General features: G+C 44.0%; 1 protein-coding gene across 3 annotated transcripts in view; it reads right to left on the bottom strand.

The window, feature by feature from the left end:
* FGF14 (fibroblast growth factor 14) overlaps nt 1–4,666 on the bottom strand; it is a 423,741-nt gene extending 419,075 nt beyond the window's left edge. For 2 of the 3 annotated variants that reach the window (XM_071548797.1, XM_071548813.1), the window contains exon 1: nt 3,990–4,666. In XM_071548797.1, coding sequence (XP_071404898.1) covers nt 3,990–4,197 — 208 coding nt within the window. In that variant the 5' untranslated portion in view covers nt 4,198–4,666. The remainder of the gene's footprint in view (nt 1–3,989) is intronic. The other variant, XM_071548833.1, reaches the window with a different exon arrangement.
* Nucleotides 4,667–20,043: the final 15,377 nt, after the last annotated feature.

Here is a 20,043-nt window from a genome sequence, read left to right as displayed (position 1 = left end):
AGATTGATATGGGATTAATATTTATTTCCAAAACTAAATTCCTCTATGACCAACATATTCATAGTAATGCCAATTTCCATCTACTCTCCTGTCAATAACCCTGACTGGGTTGGAGAGATGCCTCTCCTTGAAGGTAAATGAGAGGAAACCCGATCCATCCTCTGTCTCTTGGGTTGCCACGAGGAGTGAAATGTGATAGCAATTCCTGCCATGGGGGCATCTAGCACTCTAGCCAACTAACAAATCTCCTATAGGCACCCAAATAGCTGTCGTCTGGGCAAAAAAATCTATTCACTTGGACTTGCTTCAAAAAAGCACCCAGAGATTGTCTCCTTCCCCATTTCCCCTCGTGCCCCAAATCTTCCCCATGACTTAGCCATTCCCTAACTGAATATACCCAGTTTAGAGCCTGAAGGTGGTGGTGGGAAAGCCAGCAGGATGGCATCTTGTTATTACAAGCCCTCACTCAGGGCTTATGATTTGGGGCAACTTTTAAATCTTTGTGAGAAAAAGTCTATTTTGTCTCACACTTTGTGAAGTCCTTTCTGAGTGTATAAGAAGCAGGAAGGGTAGAGTTAGAAATAGTTACAAATGCAATTGAGGCCCAGGCAACTTGACACACTGCATATATTTTCATGCTGGACAGGACACTGCAGATATGTGGGGCTTCATTAATTTTGTTACTATTAAACTCAGGAACACTCAAAAAAATCAGTAGCTGAAAGCACAGCTACAGCAATTGATTCTCAAAGTTTTTGCCCTTATGAAGAAATGTAACGGGGTAAATCATTGTAGCAATCAAAGGCAGCCCCTCTATCCAGGATATGAAATTTGAAATCAAGGGGTTTCAACCGGCTGCATTTCTATGACGGATAAAACAAAGCCTCCGGATGCAACCCTGCACACAGCCCGTTGGACACCTTATTCCTCCCTGCCCCACTCGCCACTCCACTCCAGAGTTCCAATCCGTGCCGGTAATCCCAGCAGGGCCAGGTGAGGTCTCCGGGGATGCCAGGGGAGCCCGGGAGAGGGTCATCACATGTAGGGAGGGCTGCAGCCAGCGGTGGGGAGGAAACCCAAAGCAGAGAAATTTGGAAAGAAGCCATCCAGTCCCGTTTCTGGAAATAGACCAGCCCTTGAAAGGGCTAAAAAAAGTGTAGCAGTCCGAAAATAGCTAAATAAACTGCAATTACAGCCAGCGTTAGCTGCTTAACCTGCTGGATTTTCCGCACGGTTGGATCCGCGGCAGCTGCTCGCTCATGTGATACCTTTTCAGACTAAAAAGCCCAGCGGCTCCTGAAAAGTTTGGCCGGCAAAGGGAGCCGGTCGGCGAAGCCTCGTGCCGCAGGGGGGATGGGGATCTCTGGGTCCCGCGGGCCGAGGTGCCCGCAGAGGGGAAGCCCCACCGCCCGGAGAGCGGGGACACCGGGGAGGTCGGGCATCACGGCACCGGCTCTCCGCGCTGCCGCGGGCTGCCCCAGCCTGGGAAGAGATGCTCTGGCGTCAGAGCAACAGCGTCTGTGACGGAGCTACCAGCTAATCCGGCCAAGCGGATTATTAGCCTCCTCAGACAGACAGACGCAGTTCGGCGCCCCCCGGAACGGCTCCTCTGGGGTCGGTTTCCCGGCTGCTCCGCCGGGATCATGTCGGACCGGAGCAGAGCAGCACAGACTGTGCGGGCAAAGAGTGAGTCCGCGGACCTGGCCAGCGGGGTTAGCACCCGCCAGACCCCCAGTCCGCGTCCCCATCCTCCTCGCCCTGTCTACATTGCTTGCTTAGGCATGCTCCCCCTGCTCCATCAGAAAAGGGGGTCAGCCCTCCTCAGGCCCGTTCAGCCCTCCGCAATCAGGGTGGCGGCGGGGTGCAGTACACTCCTGCCACCCAAATCCACTCATCCCGTGTACAGGGAGTAAGTGCGGCGAAGTCCCCGGGGAGGTGGAAAGCTGTGCTGCGGAGCCCTGGCACTCCGAGGTACACGACTCGGCTTCAGGGGCCGATGCCTTGACAGCATCCCCTCCGCAAGGAAAGGACACGGGTCCTCGGAGAAGTGCGGGAGGGTCAGGGGGGTATACGCCTCTCCCACCGGTATGCAAATTGAAAGGTCTAGAAACCATTAGCCCACACACACACTCCACAATCTCTTCCTCCGGAGCATCGCCTCTTGCCCAGAACACCTCGGCGCTGGTGTCCGCCCCTTCAGGGCTGAGGGGCGGCGGCAGTGGGCTGGGCAGGCAGGGCCATGCCGTGGCTCTGCTCTTTCCCCGAGGTCACGGCCCTGCGTGTGTGGCGCGGGCAGGGGGAGAGAGGCGATCCCATGAGCTGTAAGAAAGAGCGGCCGGCTGCCCTGCCTTGCCCCCGTCTGCCCCATCCCGCCTGCAGGGGGGACACACGGCAGGGAAGTGGCCCCCGGCTGGCCGCAGAGCCAAGGGACGAGTGAAGCAAAGGGCACTTTGCGGGAGGCTGAGCGCAGCCTCCGGCGGGGCATTTCGGCCTCTTTGGTATGCTAAGAAGTGGCTGCTTTTCGCTGCTGCGGCAGCGGCGGGGGGGGAAAGGGGCGAGACGAGCTGGCAAACGAAAGCCGGGGGCGGGGAGGGGTAAATCCGCCGGGGTGCCCACCTCGACTCTGCACCGGACCTGGGCTGTGCAAAGCAGGAGCCGGCACCCCGGCTGCCGGGGAGGAAAGGGGTGCGAGCTGCCAGGGCTGCTGCTTGTTGATGTTGGGGTGTCAGAGAGGCAACGAGAGCCTATGATCTACTACACTGCAGTGCCAGCGTCAGGAGCCTCCTGCTCGGGAGCTGCCACTGCAGGGCAGCCGGCACACACACACACACAGCAGCGCGCACACACGGCATCCCTCCCCTCACAGCCTGAGCTCCGGCGGCACTCGCCTCCCCAGGCACACAAGTGCTTGCAGACAACCTGCCGGCCTGGGGGACCGGGCACGGTAGCGAGGAGGACCAGAGGCCGGCGGGGAGGGCTTGTATTTCCCCTGAAAAGCTCACGACTCCCCTGCCCGCCAAGCATCCCTCCTCGCCCACCTTGCTCGCTAAGCCCCGGACTTGGCCGCACGGACGCCCCGAGCAAGAGGGATGCAACAGCAGCAGCGTGACCCTCGGGGACCAGGCGGCCCAGAGCACCTGCATTTGCATTTCTTATGTAATGTACTGCAAGTTTCCCCCTCGGAGCCGGGCTGAACCGAAGCGCATGATTCCGACTGCCAGGCAGACATGGAGACGGACGCAGAGACACCAGCGTGTGCACAGAGGGGTCATCCCGGCAGGGAGAGGCGGAGGAGCCAACCCGCCGGTTTTGCTGCTCCCGCTCGGCATAGCTGGCTGAGTTGCCACCTATGGCACAAGCCCCAAGAAGGTGTCCACCCCCTTCTCTCACCCCCCTCCACCCTCCTGGCCTAGAGTGCCGGGGAGCGAGTGATAAGGTGGAGCCCCCAAGCCGGGGGCGGGGGGTGTCAGGCTTGACTTCAGAGAGCCGAGCGAGGCGGTGGGTGGGTGTGTGTGCGTGCGTGTGTGGTGACATACTGCAAGCTATTCAGAAAGTGCTGTGCAGGACCCGAGCCCCGGCACACTCACCCACCGCAGGCAGGGCCAGCTAACACCAGCACAGGGAAGCCTCTTTCCAAAACTGATTGGGGGTCTTGCACCGGCCTTGGGAATGGGGGGCTCTATCGCTTTTCCTTCAATAAGGGTACTGATATAAAAGTTTCCTCCATGGAAATAGCACACAGGAACTAGGAGATGCTGGCTAGGCAAGACTCGCCTTTGACTATTTTTTGTTCTCCCCTTTTCGGTGGTGACAGTGGCTGTAGCTAATCCAAACTGCTCCTTGCTTATTCATACACGTACGCACATGCATGTCCATGCTGGCTTCTATATATCCCCCCTTCTCTCCTCATCGGGATTGCAGATCTACCTCGGCGAGCAACAGACAGGGTAGCATAGAATAAAAACAACGCATTGCAATGGATTGCTTACCAGTTGGGTTCTTGTTTTTCTTAAGACTCTTGCCACAAAGACACTGCAGCATATGCGATCCTTTGCTGAAAATGTTCCAAAGAAACCACATTGATTTGGGCGAAAAGCAATCCAGCAGCTTATACACCTTGAGAAAGAAGAGATCCTTGTGGTTGCATAATAATAAATTGAGACCAGTTCTCCTGAAGAGGGGTACCAGTTTTATCATAGAAAAAACGATTATATTCCGTTCTTCTCCCAGTTTTTTTTCCTCACGTGGTCTATTTCTTTGAGACTTTTCAATGGATGCTTTTTTTTCAGCCAGGCTGAATGATTATTCCCCCTAGACCGACACTGGATTATAACCCAAAGCGTGGAGAACAAATATAAGAAATCCCTTTTTTCAGCATGAAGCCAAACGAAAAGTAATGTAGTGAAATCCCAGCCGAGGCCAAAACCTCATCGGAGACACCGACAAAACGCGGAAGAAAGATCCCCAGAGAGAAAACCATAGCCTGGTACTTGACTGCTAGGAGGATGGGTGGATCTGCAGAACAAAAGCCACGGCAGGATCCATCCTACTGAACGACTGCCATTGTGCAGCCCCGCGGCGGGAGAGCGCACCGCCAGCCACCCGGCGAAGCCCGGCTGAGGCGCAGAGAGCGCTGCCGGCCGCGGGCGCGGACCCCGCCCGCAGCCCCCGCCGATGCCCCGCAGCCCCCGCCGCCGCCCCGCGACGCCGCCCGCCCTCGCCCGCGCGGGCCGCTCGGCTCCCGGCCCCGGCTGCCGCTGCGCCCCGCACCGCCGCGCAGGAGGCAGCACCCCCGCCCCGCGCCGCCCGCCGCAGCCTCGGCGCCCAGTCGCCGGCGGGCGCCGGGGGAGGAGGAGCCGCCGAGCCCCGCCGGCCCCGATCGCCGTCACGTACCCACGTGCGGCCCGGCCCGGCACCGCCCGCGGGCAGGACGGGCACGGTGCACCGAAGCCCTGTCGCCCGCCCCCGAGGTGCCCTGGCCGAGGAAATCTGTCCCTCCCCCAAGTCTGGCTCTTGTCGGTCTTGACCATGCCATGGTCTCAATGGACACTAATGACCAACGCAGCTGCGAGCTGAATAAATCAGCCTGAGAGGGGTGTTTGTTTCTGAATGCTGTCCCTGCTGGCATCAGATCTAAAGAGTGTTCTGGTGAGGTTTGCAGGTTGTCCCAGCAGAGGCAAGCACCGTCTGTGTCATACTGGGATAATGCCATGAACGGTGGAGTCCTGGGCCGGGACTGAGGTTCCCAAGCACCACAAATACCCAAAGTAATGCTAACATGGCCCCACAAAGCACCTGCTGCACAGCCAAGCTGGCAGGTCCACAGGCAGATGGACCACCTCCTGAACAGTGCCAGTCATTGCTCTCCATAGGCCCACCCAGGGACCCCTTTCACCAGTCCTCCTGGCCTCTGCCTGAGAGCTGCCCAGAGCAGATGCACCCACACACGGCAGTGGTAGCACTGGAAGAGCTGGAAGCTTATGCCCATGTTCTCCCTCTCCCCTCTAGATTCTCTGTGGGCTGATTGGATACTGGAAGATGTTGGAAAATAGGACAAGAGCAGAATAAATGAGGGAAAATATGATGAGGTAGTAATAGAAGCTTCCGAGAAGGTGAAAGAAAACAGGATATAAAAATGCGACAGTGAACAGCTTGCTCTCCTCTCCTCTCTTCTTTGCTTCGCTCTGCTCTGCTCTCCTCTCCTCCTCCATCTCTCATGGCCAAAGTAAGCTATATTCACCTTCACAATCACCTTTACCTCTTTGAATAAAAGTTCACTCTTTAACCATTAACTTTTTCCATTATCAGAGTACAAACTGGAAGTACCAGAACACTGTTTTTATTTATGGCATTTCTATTGAAATTCACATTCTTTTAGGCATCGTTAGTTGTTGGTATTTTCTCCTGAAGTTGTGGAAGCTACTGTTGCTCAAGGAAGTGTAAGACTAAAATATTAAAAAAAACCAGAAGCTTGTTGTGTGTACTTTTTCTTCTCTGTCAGGATCTCTGCTTATCAATTTTTTGGAAACTCTTACAGTAAATGTGTGATCAGCACAGCAAAAAAAACCCCACTGGGAAACAGAACTTTTCCAATAGTTTTAATTTCAGCAAGATTCTGGATTTAGACATATAGATGAGCTGCTTGGTTACCAGATCCTCATCTGCATGATATCTAGACATCATTACCCTGTTTTACAGAATGACACACAGGAATGAAGTGCTGTATTCTAAGAAGTGGCCCATGGAGTTTGCAGAACTTTGGAGAGTTCCTACCTCTGAGCACCCAAGTGTGTAAAAATAGAAAGAAGCCAAACTTCATAGATAGAATATAAGAAAAGTTAGAAAGAGTGGGGCAAAGGTTGCAGAGGTGATACTTGTTCATGCTAAGAAGTGGCTGGTCTTCTCTTCCATCCCCTTAGCTGTGCTACCTGTTGAGCTAACACACTGTCTTTCCTGGCGTGCAGATGTTCCACAGGCTTCCGGAAAGATGAGCTGGCTCAGCTACCTTGCAGCCAGCTGGCTGGGAGTTCACAACAGCTCTAGCACTATTCATTGTAGCTCATATGTCACGACTCCCTACAAACATAAAATTGATCTAGAGTATTCCCAAAATATCTGTGGTCTGTGTGTATCTTATGTTGACCACAAGAGCCAACAATATATAGCTGGCAGTCTGTGATCTGTAGAAAACAAAAGGTAATTTACAAGCTTCCCACCCAAGCAATTGGTTTATGTACCTCCCTCAGGCTAGCACAGAACTCTCTACTCTCTAAATGAAAGTAAAACTTCTCTTTAGCATCTCACCATCACTCAGTTGTCAGGACTTGAGGCTGCAGAACCCAAGGGGGCTGGTTCTGAAGGTAATAATATGATTTAAGGTTTACCAGAATTATAACAGAAGCAGAAACTTTGTATCTCAACAGAGAAAACAAATATACACCTTGCCTGTCTGGTAACCTAATGACCTCGAAGAGGTCCCCAAAACCTGGCAGGCCTGAAAAGAAATACCTGAGCAAGAACAAGAATTTGTTCAGAATTCGTCTTTGTGCAAAGTCAAAGCCATGGAAAGGTTAGCATTTTGAAAGAAGAGTTGATGCAATGTGGAAAAAACAAACAAGAAACTCAACAACAACAACAAAAAAACCCCCAACCAACCAACCAACAAAACAAAAAACAACAGCAGAAGCCTTTTCTTCTCAGGTGAAATATGTATAACAACATTTAACAGTCTAAAACATATATTTGGACCTATTTAGCCAAAGTATGAATTAACATTTCCAACACCTTTATTAATTTACAAATGGCCTATCATTAACTAACACTAAATTGGGTGTAAGCATTTTATCACAATGGGAAGATTCATGAACAAAAATATATGTCATGCTTTACTGTGTACAATGTGAAAGCGATCAAATAAAAAAAAGGTGAAAACATTCCCTTAAGGGCTCTTATATGTTTTATGACCATGGAGAAAGACAACTTTACTTGAAGAGGGATATACACATAAAAGTTGAGTAGACGCCCCTCAGCCCAAACTTTTGGTTCACATTGATTGCGGAAGTAAATTAAACAAGATTAGCTGTTTACACATCAACCATAAAATGCTCTGTCTTCTAAAACAAAGAGCCTACATAGCTCCCATGTAGTCTTGAAAATACAAAGACAGTAGCTGACTTTAGTGTGACTGAGCCTGCAGAACAAGAACTCTAGATTTCTAGTTGCCAACTAGATGGTTATATCCATTATGGTCCATCAAGGTCTGGAACTTGATTTAGCTGCTGAAATTTAGACATCGAAAGCCATCTGAGATAGTCCTGGGTGGAAGTTACGATTCTGGATCCATGGGAGACCCAGGCCTTTATGGAGCTGCAGGTGGAGACCATATGATGCATCCTAGAGTATCCCAAAATTCTAAATCCCTATTGATGGCACTGGAACTTAGATACTCAGCTCATGGCTTTACACAGATACAGACAGTTCAATTTAGGCATCTTGTCTACAAGCTGTATCACAACCTAAAAGTTTATGCCTGTAGACCCTTGCTATTCCTGGAGACGGCTAGTTCTGAAACCCTCTTCCTCTTGCATGCTGGTGGTAGTGTCCAGAGCCGTAGATGAGGCTGAACTTTTCATTATTCTTCATGGCAGATTTTTTTCAACTATTTCACAAAGAGAACATCAGAAAGAAATTCCCAAGTACCAAGAACAATGGTGAAAAAGGGGATTGAGCCTTTTTGGAAGTATCGTCTTGCTCCTGGTGGGAAATGGAAGAAGAATGGATTGTCATTCTGCCTTGATTCAGCACACAGGTGCACTCACTCTGAGTGAATGAAGAGAGTGAGTTTGAACACAGGATGATCCTACAGATTTGAACATGCTGATGCACCAGTTCCAGCCCAGAGCCAATTTCTGTAGGACTAGAAGGAAGACATTTCTTATCTGAAAAAGGAAGGGAGACAATGGGGAATAGACTGTATTCTCACAAGGAGATATTAGCCAAATCCATACCTACATACGTACAAAAAGAAGTTACCAAATATCAAATTTCTCTGTTGTTTCAAGGTGATGAAAGAGCTGCAGGGTGTTCCTAGGGCAAGTCAGGTGAACAGTGCCCTAAAACGGCGATGCACTGGTGCCCTGTACAGGTGATGCCTGGTTGGGTATTGTGGGTAAATGTGAACATACAGTGAGGTCCTGGGATTGTTTTAGGCTACTAAGCCAAGTGGATATTTTCATGTGCATGAGTGCTGTCCTCTGTTGTCTGTTCAACCAGCCTGGTATCTCATGACAGCATTCCTTGTGTAGGAAAGAAAAAGCTAACTAAAAAAGAGAAAGAGGACCTTGAGCTGCCTGCTCAGTAGAGGTCTGAGGTCTAAGGATGTACAGCAGGAGCAATTCTGGGAGAAATACTACTGTCTCCACAGGATATAGTAAGTTTATATGAGAGCATTACTGGATGGGATATGAGTGTGATGTAGGTCTTGTGATACATAGAAAGGTCTGACATTCAGTAACTCAGATTAGAAACCCTGGCCTGTTACCCTGTTTTGGACTGAAAGTACAATGAGAACCTTTACAAAGAGGTGCAAATTGTTGTGTTCAAGGTAGCAGTGCTGGAAAGGAGCTTTAGTTAAGGGTCAAAACCTTGGCATGCTATGCCTAGTACCACATAAAGACTGTGTCTGGACTAAATCTATCCTTGCAGGAAAGAATAAAAGTCCTAACTTGGAAGTATCAGCTGGATTGAGACAGCATAGATATTGTCTCACACTAGCCAAAATTTAATCCTTCCATCAGTCTGTAAAAAACTTAAACCAGTTCATAGAAACATGGAAATGCTCCTGCATGCTTTAACTGTATGAACATATTCCCTAGTAAATGTCAGGTCCAGTGGCCATAAACATGTGTTGATCCATTTGGGTGTGTATCATCCCCGCTTTCCCCAAGGGAGAGCCTAAATCCAATGATTTGGCAGAGCACAGAGTCAGCAAATGGAGCCACATGTGATGCAGGAGGGACCCATGTAGGTTTGCAAGTAGGATTTGTCTTCAGGAAGCCTAGTAAAATGCCTTCCATCAGACTTGGAGCAGATATGTCTGAGCAGGTTGTGCTGGCCAAACTTACCTCTGCCTAACCTGCAGGATCCAGATGGCAGTAGCTACCTTTAAGGTTAGGGACAGGTGAGGGATTTATAGATTGAGGTTTTCAGCCTGCAGATGTGTCCTGGCTGTTCTGCTGGAGGTTGCCCTGGCACAAACTCCAACTGACTTCAGCACAGAGCCTCCTTAATGGATTGAAATTTTGGAGAGCAGAACCCTGGCGACTCTGTGACCTATGAGCAGTTTAGGCAGCTGAAGGCTGGGCAGCATGCCTGTTTAAATGGTGAGGCTAATACTTCAGTGGTTTGTGCTGCAGAAACACAAATGTGTCATTGAGAGACCACAAACTGTAGGAAATCTGAGATTGTTGTGGTCATACAAATGAAATATAGCTATGGGTAGTAGAGCAGAAGGAATTAATTTTTAAACAAACCTGGTCCAGGCTCTGCTTTCAAGGGCAGATTGAGATTCTTTTCCTTCAAGAACAGAAATTTCATAAAGTGCAAGAGCATGTAGTAGGGGGCAGAGGGTATTAATTTGAGAAATATAAAAACATTGTAGAAGCAGGTACAGTTAAGATAAAGCAAATGCACTGTAAGAAATGTCTAATGGATTTAAGGGCAATGGCAATGAAGAATCAATTACCTGTGAAACAAAACAAATATTGTACATTTTAGGACAGAGGAAAGAGTTAAAATAGCTTAGTCTAGGTTGTTTAGGTGATAAAATGGTTTGTGTCTGCAGTTGCTTGATATAATTTCAGATACGTGTAATTACTATGAAGAGTGACTAGTGAACCTTTTTTAGTTCTTAAAGGGCAAAACATTTGTGTTACAGCTCTGTGGCTAAATTAAAAACTATGTCAGCAAAGAGCAGTAAAATGATTTAAGTGGTTAAGTGGAAGAAAATAATTCTGCTTCAGCAGAGCTATTTTGTCTCAGTTTGTTGTATTTGAAAGATGTGAAGAAATCAAACTATTAGGGAAAGGAGGAGATACTGTAGTGGGTTTTTTATTTACCTGAGCAATGGAACTGACAAAGTCTCTGAAAGATTCTTAGAACAGATAAACAGCAAACACTGATGAAAGCGTAAGGAAAGCATGACACCTTCATCTTCATGCTGTGATCCAACAAGGAAGCATAAAGTACATGTTGATCTAAATGAGAGTGTAATTGTTACAGAAAGCAGACTCAGTTCCTGATGAGATAGAGAGGAGCACAGGAGTGACAAGCTGAACACGTTTGCGGACTGTTTATATCTGCCTTGGCACCGTTTAGCAGAGCACCCTAAGGCAGCAGCTGAACCAATTAAAGAGGTGGGCATAAAAGGTGGTACAGTGGGCTGCCAAACAATTTAAACAAATCCCAGTGAAATGTGTGGACAATGTGAATATGAAAATGGATCACCAAAGAACAGAATAAATCTGTTTGCCATCAAAGCAGAGCAGGGGAATTTTCAAACATGTACCTACTGGACACGGAGGGCTTTTTTCCTAAAGTGAAACAATAATCATCATCCACAGGAGGAAATCAGAGTCACCTAAAGGAAAAAAATCCCAACTATTGAAATCCTAAATCGAGTACATGTGTTTTCCCTTAGAATAAATTATTTTCCAGACATGACTTGATTATGCAGTGAATTGAACTCAGCCAGTGATATCAAACTGTCATAAGACAAACAGTACCCTTCAAATACATAAGGAAGAAATAGTAGGAGATAGAAGTTGACTCACTTGTATAGCTGGCTGACACAGCCATGAGAGACAACAGGGAAAATCCAGTCTGCCCTGCCTGAGTATCTTTATCTTCCATTGACTATGCAGAGAACTGAATCCAGTCTACCCACAAAATTAATCATCAGTCAAAGCTATAGACCTGGAATTGAGGGACTCTCTTCAGCATAAAGAGGGTGATTCTCTAAACACTGTATCCTATCATTGCTATAACAACATCTATAACAGTCTTATATAGCGAAGCATACATGGGCCAGGCATTACATTTCTTCATCTATCTCATGTTTTTTGAACCCTATAGTAGATTCAGGCATTCTCTTCTTGGACATATCCACAAACATGTCAAGCTCAGGAGAGATCTGGGGCAGATTTCTAGTTCTAGTTTTGGTTGTGGGTTGGGTTTTTTTTAATTCCTGGCACACTGCAGGAACATGTAGGTTGTCCTAAGCTGAATACAAATGAGAGGCATGTTTCAGTAGTCTGATGGAGAATCATACGCCTGAATTTCTCAGTATGAACCTTAAAGGGAGGCGGTCACAACAGGACTGTGCCTACAGATTTGAGGGAAGGGCAACTTGTGAGAAACATGGGTAGATGGGCAAAATATCAATAGACAAAGGATAAAATGGGATTAAATATAACTGAGGAAGGAGGTAAGGAGCCTTCCCTTTCATTTCTCAGGTCATGACAAAGACTAATGCCTTCAGCCAACACCATTTACAAATGCAGAACTGTCCCGGAGAGCTGCTGCAGCTCTCTTGTTTAGGAGAGGGAATCACAGAAATTGTGAATGTTCCAAAAAATTTTTTTATTGTAAAAAAAAAAAATGGAGTTCTTTTTGTCCCATTCTGAGCACAGTCTCTGACACTGACCTTACTGGCATAATCAGAATAAAGAAAGACTAGAAATTTTTATGCATATGTTTTCATGGATTTTAGGACAAAAAGTAAAACAACCATGCACTAAACTGCTCTCTGGAAGGAGTTATTGACACTATTCTTCACTGCTCTTTTCATGCCTAATGTTAGGGGCTGCAGCTCTACCATTATATATATGCAATACTTTGAGGACCTGATCCAAGGTCCTTCACTGGAGCTTTTTCTTTGTTCTATATTATATCAGATGCTAGGAAACAACAATTTGTGAACAACCCAGATAAATAAGACAAAAAATACCCACCCAAAACAGTTAAAGGAATTAAGGAGCCAGAGACAAACAGAGACAGTGTCAAGAGTTGTTGTTTGGTTCTTTTTAAGTGAGAGCTCTCTACATGACAGATTTTATTATTACTAACCATTTCTAGAGCCGAAGTGATCAAGAAGAACAAAGATACTTATTTCCCCTTTTTTTTTTTTATCCCTGACCATAAAAGGAGCCAAGGCTTGCTCAAGACAGAACTAATTCACATTTACCTTGAGTAGCTTGATAGGCAATTTTGCTGTACCATTGAGACACACCAGAGACTTGGAAATTTGTCCCTCCAGGTGATCCAATTTTGCTTTTTCTTCCTGCCTAAATAAAGAAAAGTGTTTTCTTGGTAAAGCCTACAACAGGAAAACTATCTATTCTTTGGCTCCAAAGCTACACTTTTCACTGTGTAAGTTTTCTGTATGCTCTGGTTCTGAGAGCTCATCAACGTGTGAGCACTGCTGAAGACAGACAATTTTTTTACATCTAGGAATGCAATTATTCTGCAATGGATGTATACAGAGACTACTCAAGACTGAATTAAAATTTTTATGCCTGATGGTAATCCTAGCAAGTGGATTTCAGCTCCCAGTTTAAAATACCTAAATGTATTTACACGTAGTCTACATATGTCCATGTGTGAGATAGCTGAGATAGCTATATCTCTTCCTAAGGTAGTCAATGAGATTTCCTCAGCACAGTGAATGGACTCTCAAGAATTTAGAATAACTGTAGTCTAGCATTTTTCTGCTCCCCTGAAAATAGACATCAGGTCAGCTTTGCACTGCATCAGCTGGAAACCACTGTTGATTTCACTGACTCTACTAACTAGTTTTCCATAATAGCGATTAATCTGCAAGTTGAATCCATTTCTTTTTCACATACAGGTGATATGCCAATGAAAGTGAAAACAAGCTGGGTTAATTTCAAAAATTAGCATACTGGGCATAAAGTAAATAAAAGAGCACTTAGGTCAGACATCCACTCATGAAAAATACGCTCTGTGTGGACTTGCTGGTTTCTGCACGTGCAAGTTAAGCTACATCGGTTTCACTTTCTACTATGATCACCACCCACATAAACAGCTTGATCTTCTGAGGTGCTGAGAATCCATGCTTTCTGGAGCCAAGAAAAGCTACAACAGCACATCAAATCTGAAAATTGGGACATTTATTTAGATTGCTATGTGACAATGTTGATTTAAATATCCAGCTTGAAAATGTTGGCCACAGCTTCATCAATGAGGAAAGAAAGCAGATCCTATGATTATTATTCCTTGTTCTTCCAGTCAACATCTTCTTCCTCTTTGCTATTTTTTTTAATTTGTTGGGATTTTTCCCCTACAGGTTCGTCATTGTGTTCTTCTGAATAATATCAATGATGGTCCCTCTGTGACACTTTTGGCATTTCCAGATCTTTTCTCAATAGTGTCATTATTGAAAGCAGAGATTTGTACCACACAGAACTCATGTCCTCCCTTTCTTTCTTCCTTGTGCCATCACTTACAGAGTTTTAAATGATCAGAAAAATCCAGACCTCTGATTCATCATTATGTTACATTTATTCTACTTAGGTGTAAGTGACTCTACAAGTGGTGTAAATAAGTGACCACAGAGCAATGGGAATTGAGGTTTTCCCAAAGGCATTTTCTATCTACCCTCATTTATGTTCAGTCCCTCTCACTTACCACTCTAGAGTATGAAAGATTTTAATCTGGAAGGAATTTAATGTTTTAGAATCATGCAGCAAGGCCTATCTATGACTGAAAGTTATGTCTCAAGTTCTTTTTATTTTTTAGAGGGGTAGGGGGATGGGAGAGCCCGTAATGGATTTTAGTTTTGCTATTCCAACATAAAAATTAGCAACTCCAAAAAAGCTGATGAAGACAAAATAAACTAAATTTTGCCTTAGAATGGAAGATGCAAAAAACCCCATATATAACCTCTTTCTTCATGTCTTTCTCTAGATGTTAGTGCTGAACAAGCTGTTAATCTAGAACATCTTTCTAAAGAACTTTTTTTTTGTGTTTTTTTCTCCCCAAAGGAAAAATATTTACTCTGAGTTGTTCACATCTTTCTTGTATTTTTTTCCTCAGACTAATTACTTAGTTTCAGGTCTGATCTGGGGAACTCACCAGGTTTTCAGCTATATTAACATGCTAATTTTTGAGTAGCCATTTGTTGTACTGCACAGAGTTTGCACAGAGATCACCTAAAGTTTTTCAGTTAAAAGCTTTACTTTGTACTTGGAGCATGGGCCTTAGAGGTAACAATCTACTCTTTAAAAAATTAAAACACATAGTGGTATACTTTTGTACTGCAAACGAATGAGAACATATTGTAAATAATAAATTACTAGAGAAACTGACAATGTATCTACCACACATCTTAGATCTTGCATTTTTATTACACTAAATTACTGCTCTGTGGTTTCTGTCACAGAACTGTAGAACAAGGTACATTAAAATGAGGTATGTTAAAATGTGAGTGCTATTGGAAAACAAAACCCAAGTTTGTTTCCCATATGCATTCCTGATAATCTGGAATCACTGTCAAATCACTGGAGTTGCTGTTCTTTACTAGGGACACAAGCTAAAGGCAGAAGATGGCTTAGAGTAATGTTCCAATCATCCTCTGTGGAGAGATCTGAGCCATTTTGCTACCATTTTTTAAATAAAAAATATACTACTCAGAGGCATTGGCGTGTTGGTTTCATTTAAAAGATAAAGCAACAAAGCATTAAAAAACAGAATCAAAGCCATTTCCTTCAACCCCATTTACCCATCTGAAGTCAGCTCTAGAGCAGAAAAATCAAGAAACACGGAAATCAGCCTAATCAAAATTAGTATACGTTCAGATGTTGCAGCAGCTGCAGAAATTCTGCCATTAGTTCTTCAACTAAGACTCATTTTTGCATTGAATGATGGCAAGATAAGGCTTGCAGAAGTCATTTAAGAGTGAATAAGTTACTGATTATATTTATTAATCCTGCCTCCAAAATGTATTAGGTTTCAATGGAGTTCTAGAAAGAATTCAACTCAGGTGACAGCTGGCAAGGATGAAAATACTGCTGTGGAAAACTAGACAAGGCAGAAAACTATTGTGCTCTGTAATAAATAACCAAAGGTCCCTTTTTTTAATATATTCTTCATACATTCTGAATTCCCTCTCAGGACTGGCTGGATCTGGGCAGGAAAGAACATTTTCTGTACTTTGCATTCCGCAGAGGTAGAGGGTGGAGGACCATCTTCTGAGAAGGAGACCATAGGAAGAAAAAGGCTTGTCTGGTTATCTAGACATCTAAGATCTAACTATCCCTGGAATGCATTGGAATCATGCAGAGGAAAGTAAATAGTCTTCACAGAGTGATTCAATAGTTTCCTAATCTGGTGTATGCTCATCTCTCCTTACATCATTCAGAAACTCTCATGGAATCAGAGAGATGTAGAAAGCTCTACACATATGAGAAAATTGAAGTTTGCTTCATTTACAAGTATCTTCATAAATTCTTTATTAAAAAGAAATAAAATTACATTAGAACTGATGAGAGACCAAGGAGAAAAAACTGGCAGAGCCCCTCCTAAAAGTAAGCCCAAAGCTGGTATAGGCACATTGCTATTTGTAAGCATGGGAGGTTTGGTTTAGGAACAAGGGCCTTATTTCTTCCTTCTTAAGACATGCTTTGTAAGGAAGCTGAGTTAAACAAGCATAAGAAATATGGTTTGATAATAAGAATGCTTAAACTGTCCTTGATCTTGGCATAGAAAGAACCAATAATGTCTCCTTGGATTTCATTTGAAAGAGAGAAGAATTTAAAACATATGTTAGCCAACTGGAAACACCTGAAAATCTTTAACTAAAATAGATACTAAAATTATTTTTTTTAACTATTTAAGTACCAAACCTACATCTCATTGTGTTATTGAGGTTACATCCAAGTTAGCTGCCACAATGTATTACAAAATTGGAAGACTGGTGTTTTTCTCCAGTAAGCCTAATTATCAAGCAGCAACTGCCAAATAGGGCTAAAATACGGAAAGGAGATGAAAAACAGCACAAAATTTTATGTTTCTCCCTCCTGCCACACTAAGTTCTAGATGCACTGGTTTTTGTCATTGTCCACTAACAGGAGTAAGAGATAATGTTCCACACAGCATTAAAAAAGGACACCGTCAGCCTAACTAATAAATTAAATCAAAATCTAATAAAGCTACTTTCTCAAAAGGCCACCTGCTCTGTGATCATCTCCTCTGTATTCTTTCTCATTATTTAAACTAATTTTATCTAATTTAATTTTTTTATTACTTTTCCATTGTGTGCTGCTGTGGGACCATTTCTTTCCTTTACATACATGCAAGCAGTTTGCAAAGATTCCTCTCAGAATGCCTGAAAGTAGGACCAAAAATCTCATATGCATAAAGCATGTCACTGTGAGAGTTTTATGCACTCACCTGTTCATTGTTTCTCCTCTTCCTTAGCTTCAAGCCGAATGAGGAAAACTGGGAAAACATATCTGATACTATAATTCTTACATTTTTTTGCTTAGTTTCTGCATGGGTTAGGATGTATAACAGAAGTTTGAAACCCCTGAAGCAGAGGTCCTGAAGGACATCGTCCTGTGAGGAGAAAAGGCAAAAGGGTAAAATATCTGTGTCAGGACTGAGACCAAAGATGCACTTGGGCATACATTCCCATCTTGACTCTCGCCTCACAACCCTGCACTGAGTAGCTCAGCTTCAGGCATGTTTCTGCTCAACATGATAATTATTTGGATCCCATACAGAGATCTCCTCAATTACCTTCTTCTTTACAAGATCTAAGTTAATTTTCCTTGGGATCTTCATTGCTTTTATTCTCATTGATGTCATTAAGTTTTCAAGGCCCTCAGATCTCCATAAAGAATCCATTATTTGTATTATGTGGCAGTTGTAGTTTTTTAAATCAGAGCTGTCCCAAGAAAACACTAAATACCTTCTTCCCAGACCTATGTCATTCAGAACCTAGCACACCAAATAAAGTTAATTTTCCCTGGCAGCTCGGCATTATTCTGTGTTCCCTTTATGTCTTTTGAGTAGGTAGAAAGGGAAAGCCCTTCCTCACATCCATTTGGAATAGTGACTTCTCTAGTGTGATATCTTCTGTTTCTGCTTATTTCTTAGGGCATCACAAAGTCTGACCATGTGCTTCTGAGACAGGGAGCACTTCTTAGATAAAAAATCCTTTCCCTAGCATCTGCAGAGATTCAGATGAGAGATATAGTACTACTCATCAGCTGCTGCATGGACCTACATATTTCCCGAACACTCAGAAAACATTTACAGATTAACTAATCCTAGTAAATAACATTTTCCTATCAGCTAGCTGAGCTCTGCAACTTAAAGCTCAGATGCTTTACATTTAAGCAGCCATATTTACAAGGTCTAGGTTTTCATCCTAGAAGAACTATAACTATTGAATTATCATTTCTCATCCCTTAGACTAGGTCATGACTCTGACCAAAGAGCCAGTCATTTCATATGCAAGAAAGAAATTGGAAATTATTTCTCTCCAACTGAACAGTTCTGGGAACACAAGTCACATTTTCCAAAAGTAGCATTTCAAAGAGCATGGGCAGCACTCTGCAGAAAGCCGGTGCCTGTTGTGGTAGCCGTTCTTGTCTCCAGGTCTAAAACTCATCAAAGAAGCTAACTACTCTTTTGACATAATTTCCTATGTCAAGGATTTTATGTCATAGCTATAAAGTGCAAAGACTTTTGAAAGTGGCCCACAGTGGTCCACACCATGACTCAGATAGCCACACTTCCTATTTCCTACTGCTTCACAGTCCTTATCTCTTCCCTGAGGCCTGAGGGTTGTCAGCTAGCCTAAGTAGGCTACACCACTCCTCCTCACCTCTCTCCTGAAACATTTGATGCCATTTTCACATTCAGGTGCACTGAGCAGGACATGTGCTGACCCTCACAGAACACTCATCTTCTCACCACCCTAGGACACAGGCCAGTTTTCATGGGTGTTGCCTGTGCTCACACCTCTTTGCTGTTTCAGTTGCCTTTACATCTGGTCTAGAGTCTTGGGTTTTGCAGTCATTTCTCTTTTCTGCCTGACTTTCTGTCCAGTTTCCATTTCTAAACAAGGGAACATTGTGTTAAATTTGGTCTGGTCCTCATTTTGTATCCTGGAAAATATAGTAGGACTTCAGGTTTTCTGCCTTTCCCCCAAAATAAGGATGAATATTTAAGCTTCTTAATTCCTTTCCTTTCTATTAATGTCACCCTTTCCTTCACCCCACCTCCTTCTGATTGAATGTCCACTAGTCCACACCACTGTGGTGCTGGCAGCTTAGGAAGATTCTGAGACTCTGATAAGCATGGTTTGCATGGACAAATCTTTCCTTTGTACAATGCTTCCTGACTTTAAAGTGTGAGCTTAATCTGCTTCCAGCACAGTAACAGCAGGAGCTCCACTGGCCACAGATTTGTTCTCAGTGCCAATTTAGTTATCCTTGTGGTTTAACCACTGAAACCAAGACAGTTATGAAAAGCCATCAGATCGAAAGAGAATGCTTATAAGCTTTCTGCTGATGTTAGCAATGCAGGCCAGATGTGACCACAGAAGAACAAGGCTCTGTTACCAGTTTTAGGTACTTTAGAAGACAATTCAATGACAACAGCCAGGAATGCCTAAAAAAGTTATGGAAACTGAAGCAAAATTTGTTGGTGATGGTGCCTGTTCTCCAAGTCAGCTCCATATACCTAAGAAACACAGCATATGCTCTCCCACTTACATTTGTATGTCTGGCAAACACCCCTTGGTTATAAAGCAAAACATGTGGAATAAAACCATTGAAGAACAATAAAAATTAGAATCCCATTCAGCCAGTGTACATGATAATCAATTATCAGAACATGGTTCTATTTTAACATATGGCCTGTAAAAATTGTTACTCCGTGTATTTTAAAGTCAAAAAAATGACCTTTTTAATTACTGATGAAATTGGCTTGCTCCCCAGGCAATCCAGTTTTGATGACGCTACAAGGGAATTAACTATTTTGTGACCAAAAACAAAAAACCCAACAAAACAAAACAAAACAAAAAACCCCATAGCTTATATTTCCAAAAAATGCCACATATTAAAAAAGAAATTTAGAAATATGGTGTGTCATTTAATCATATTTTTTTAAAAAATTCATAGTGGGAAGAAGTAGAAATAAAAGTTATCACAAGCTGTCATTATAAACATTAATTCAAATGATTAAAAGTTATGTTAATAATTTAACCAATTTTAATAATAGAATAACAGACTAGGTTTGATGAGCTAATAGTACAAAGATTTATCTACAGACAGAAACACATTATGCACAGGGTACATTATTCCTCATATTCATAGATGATCCATTCCTCTTATATGAAAAGATTGTAAGATTTGATCTACTGAAGCATCATAGGATACCCCAGTGTAGCTGATGCAAACCTATCAAGGTAGCTATACCATACATGTTGATTCGGATCTCTATCTTATTTTAGCT

This window comes from Pithys albifrons, chromosome 1 (assembly GCF_047495875.1).
Source record: "Pithys albifrons albifrons isolate INPA30051 chromosome 1, PitAlb_v1, whole genome shotgun sequence".
Lineage (NCBI taxonomy): Eukaryota > Metazoa > Chordata > Aves > Passeriformes > Thamnophilidae > Pithys > Pithys albifrons.
Note: the sequence above shows the minus strand (reverse complement) of the source record. Positions and strands in the feature narration are given on the sequence as shown.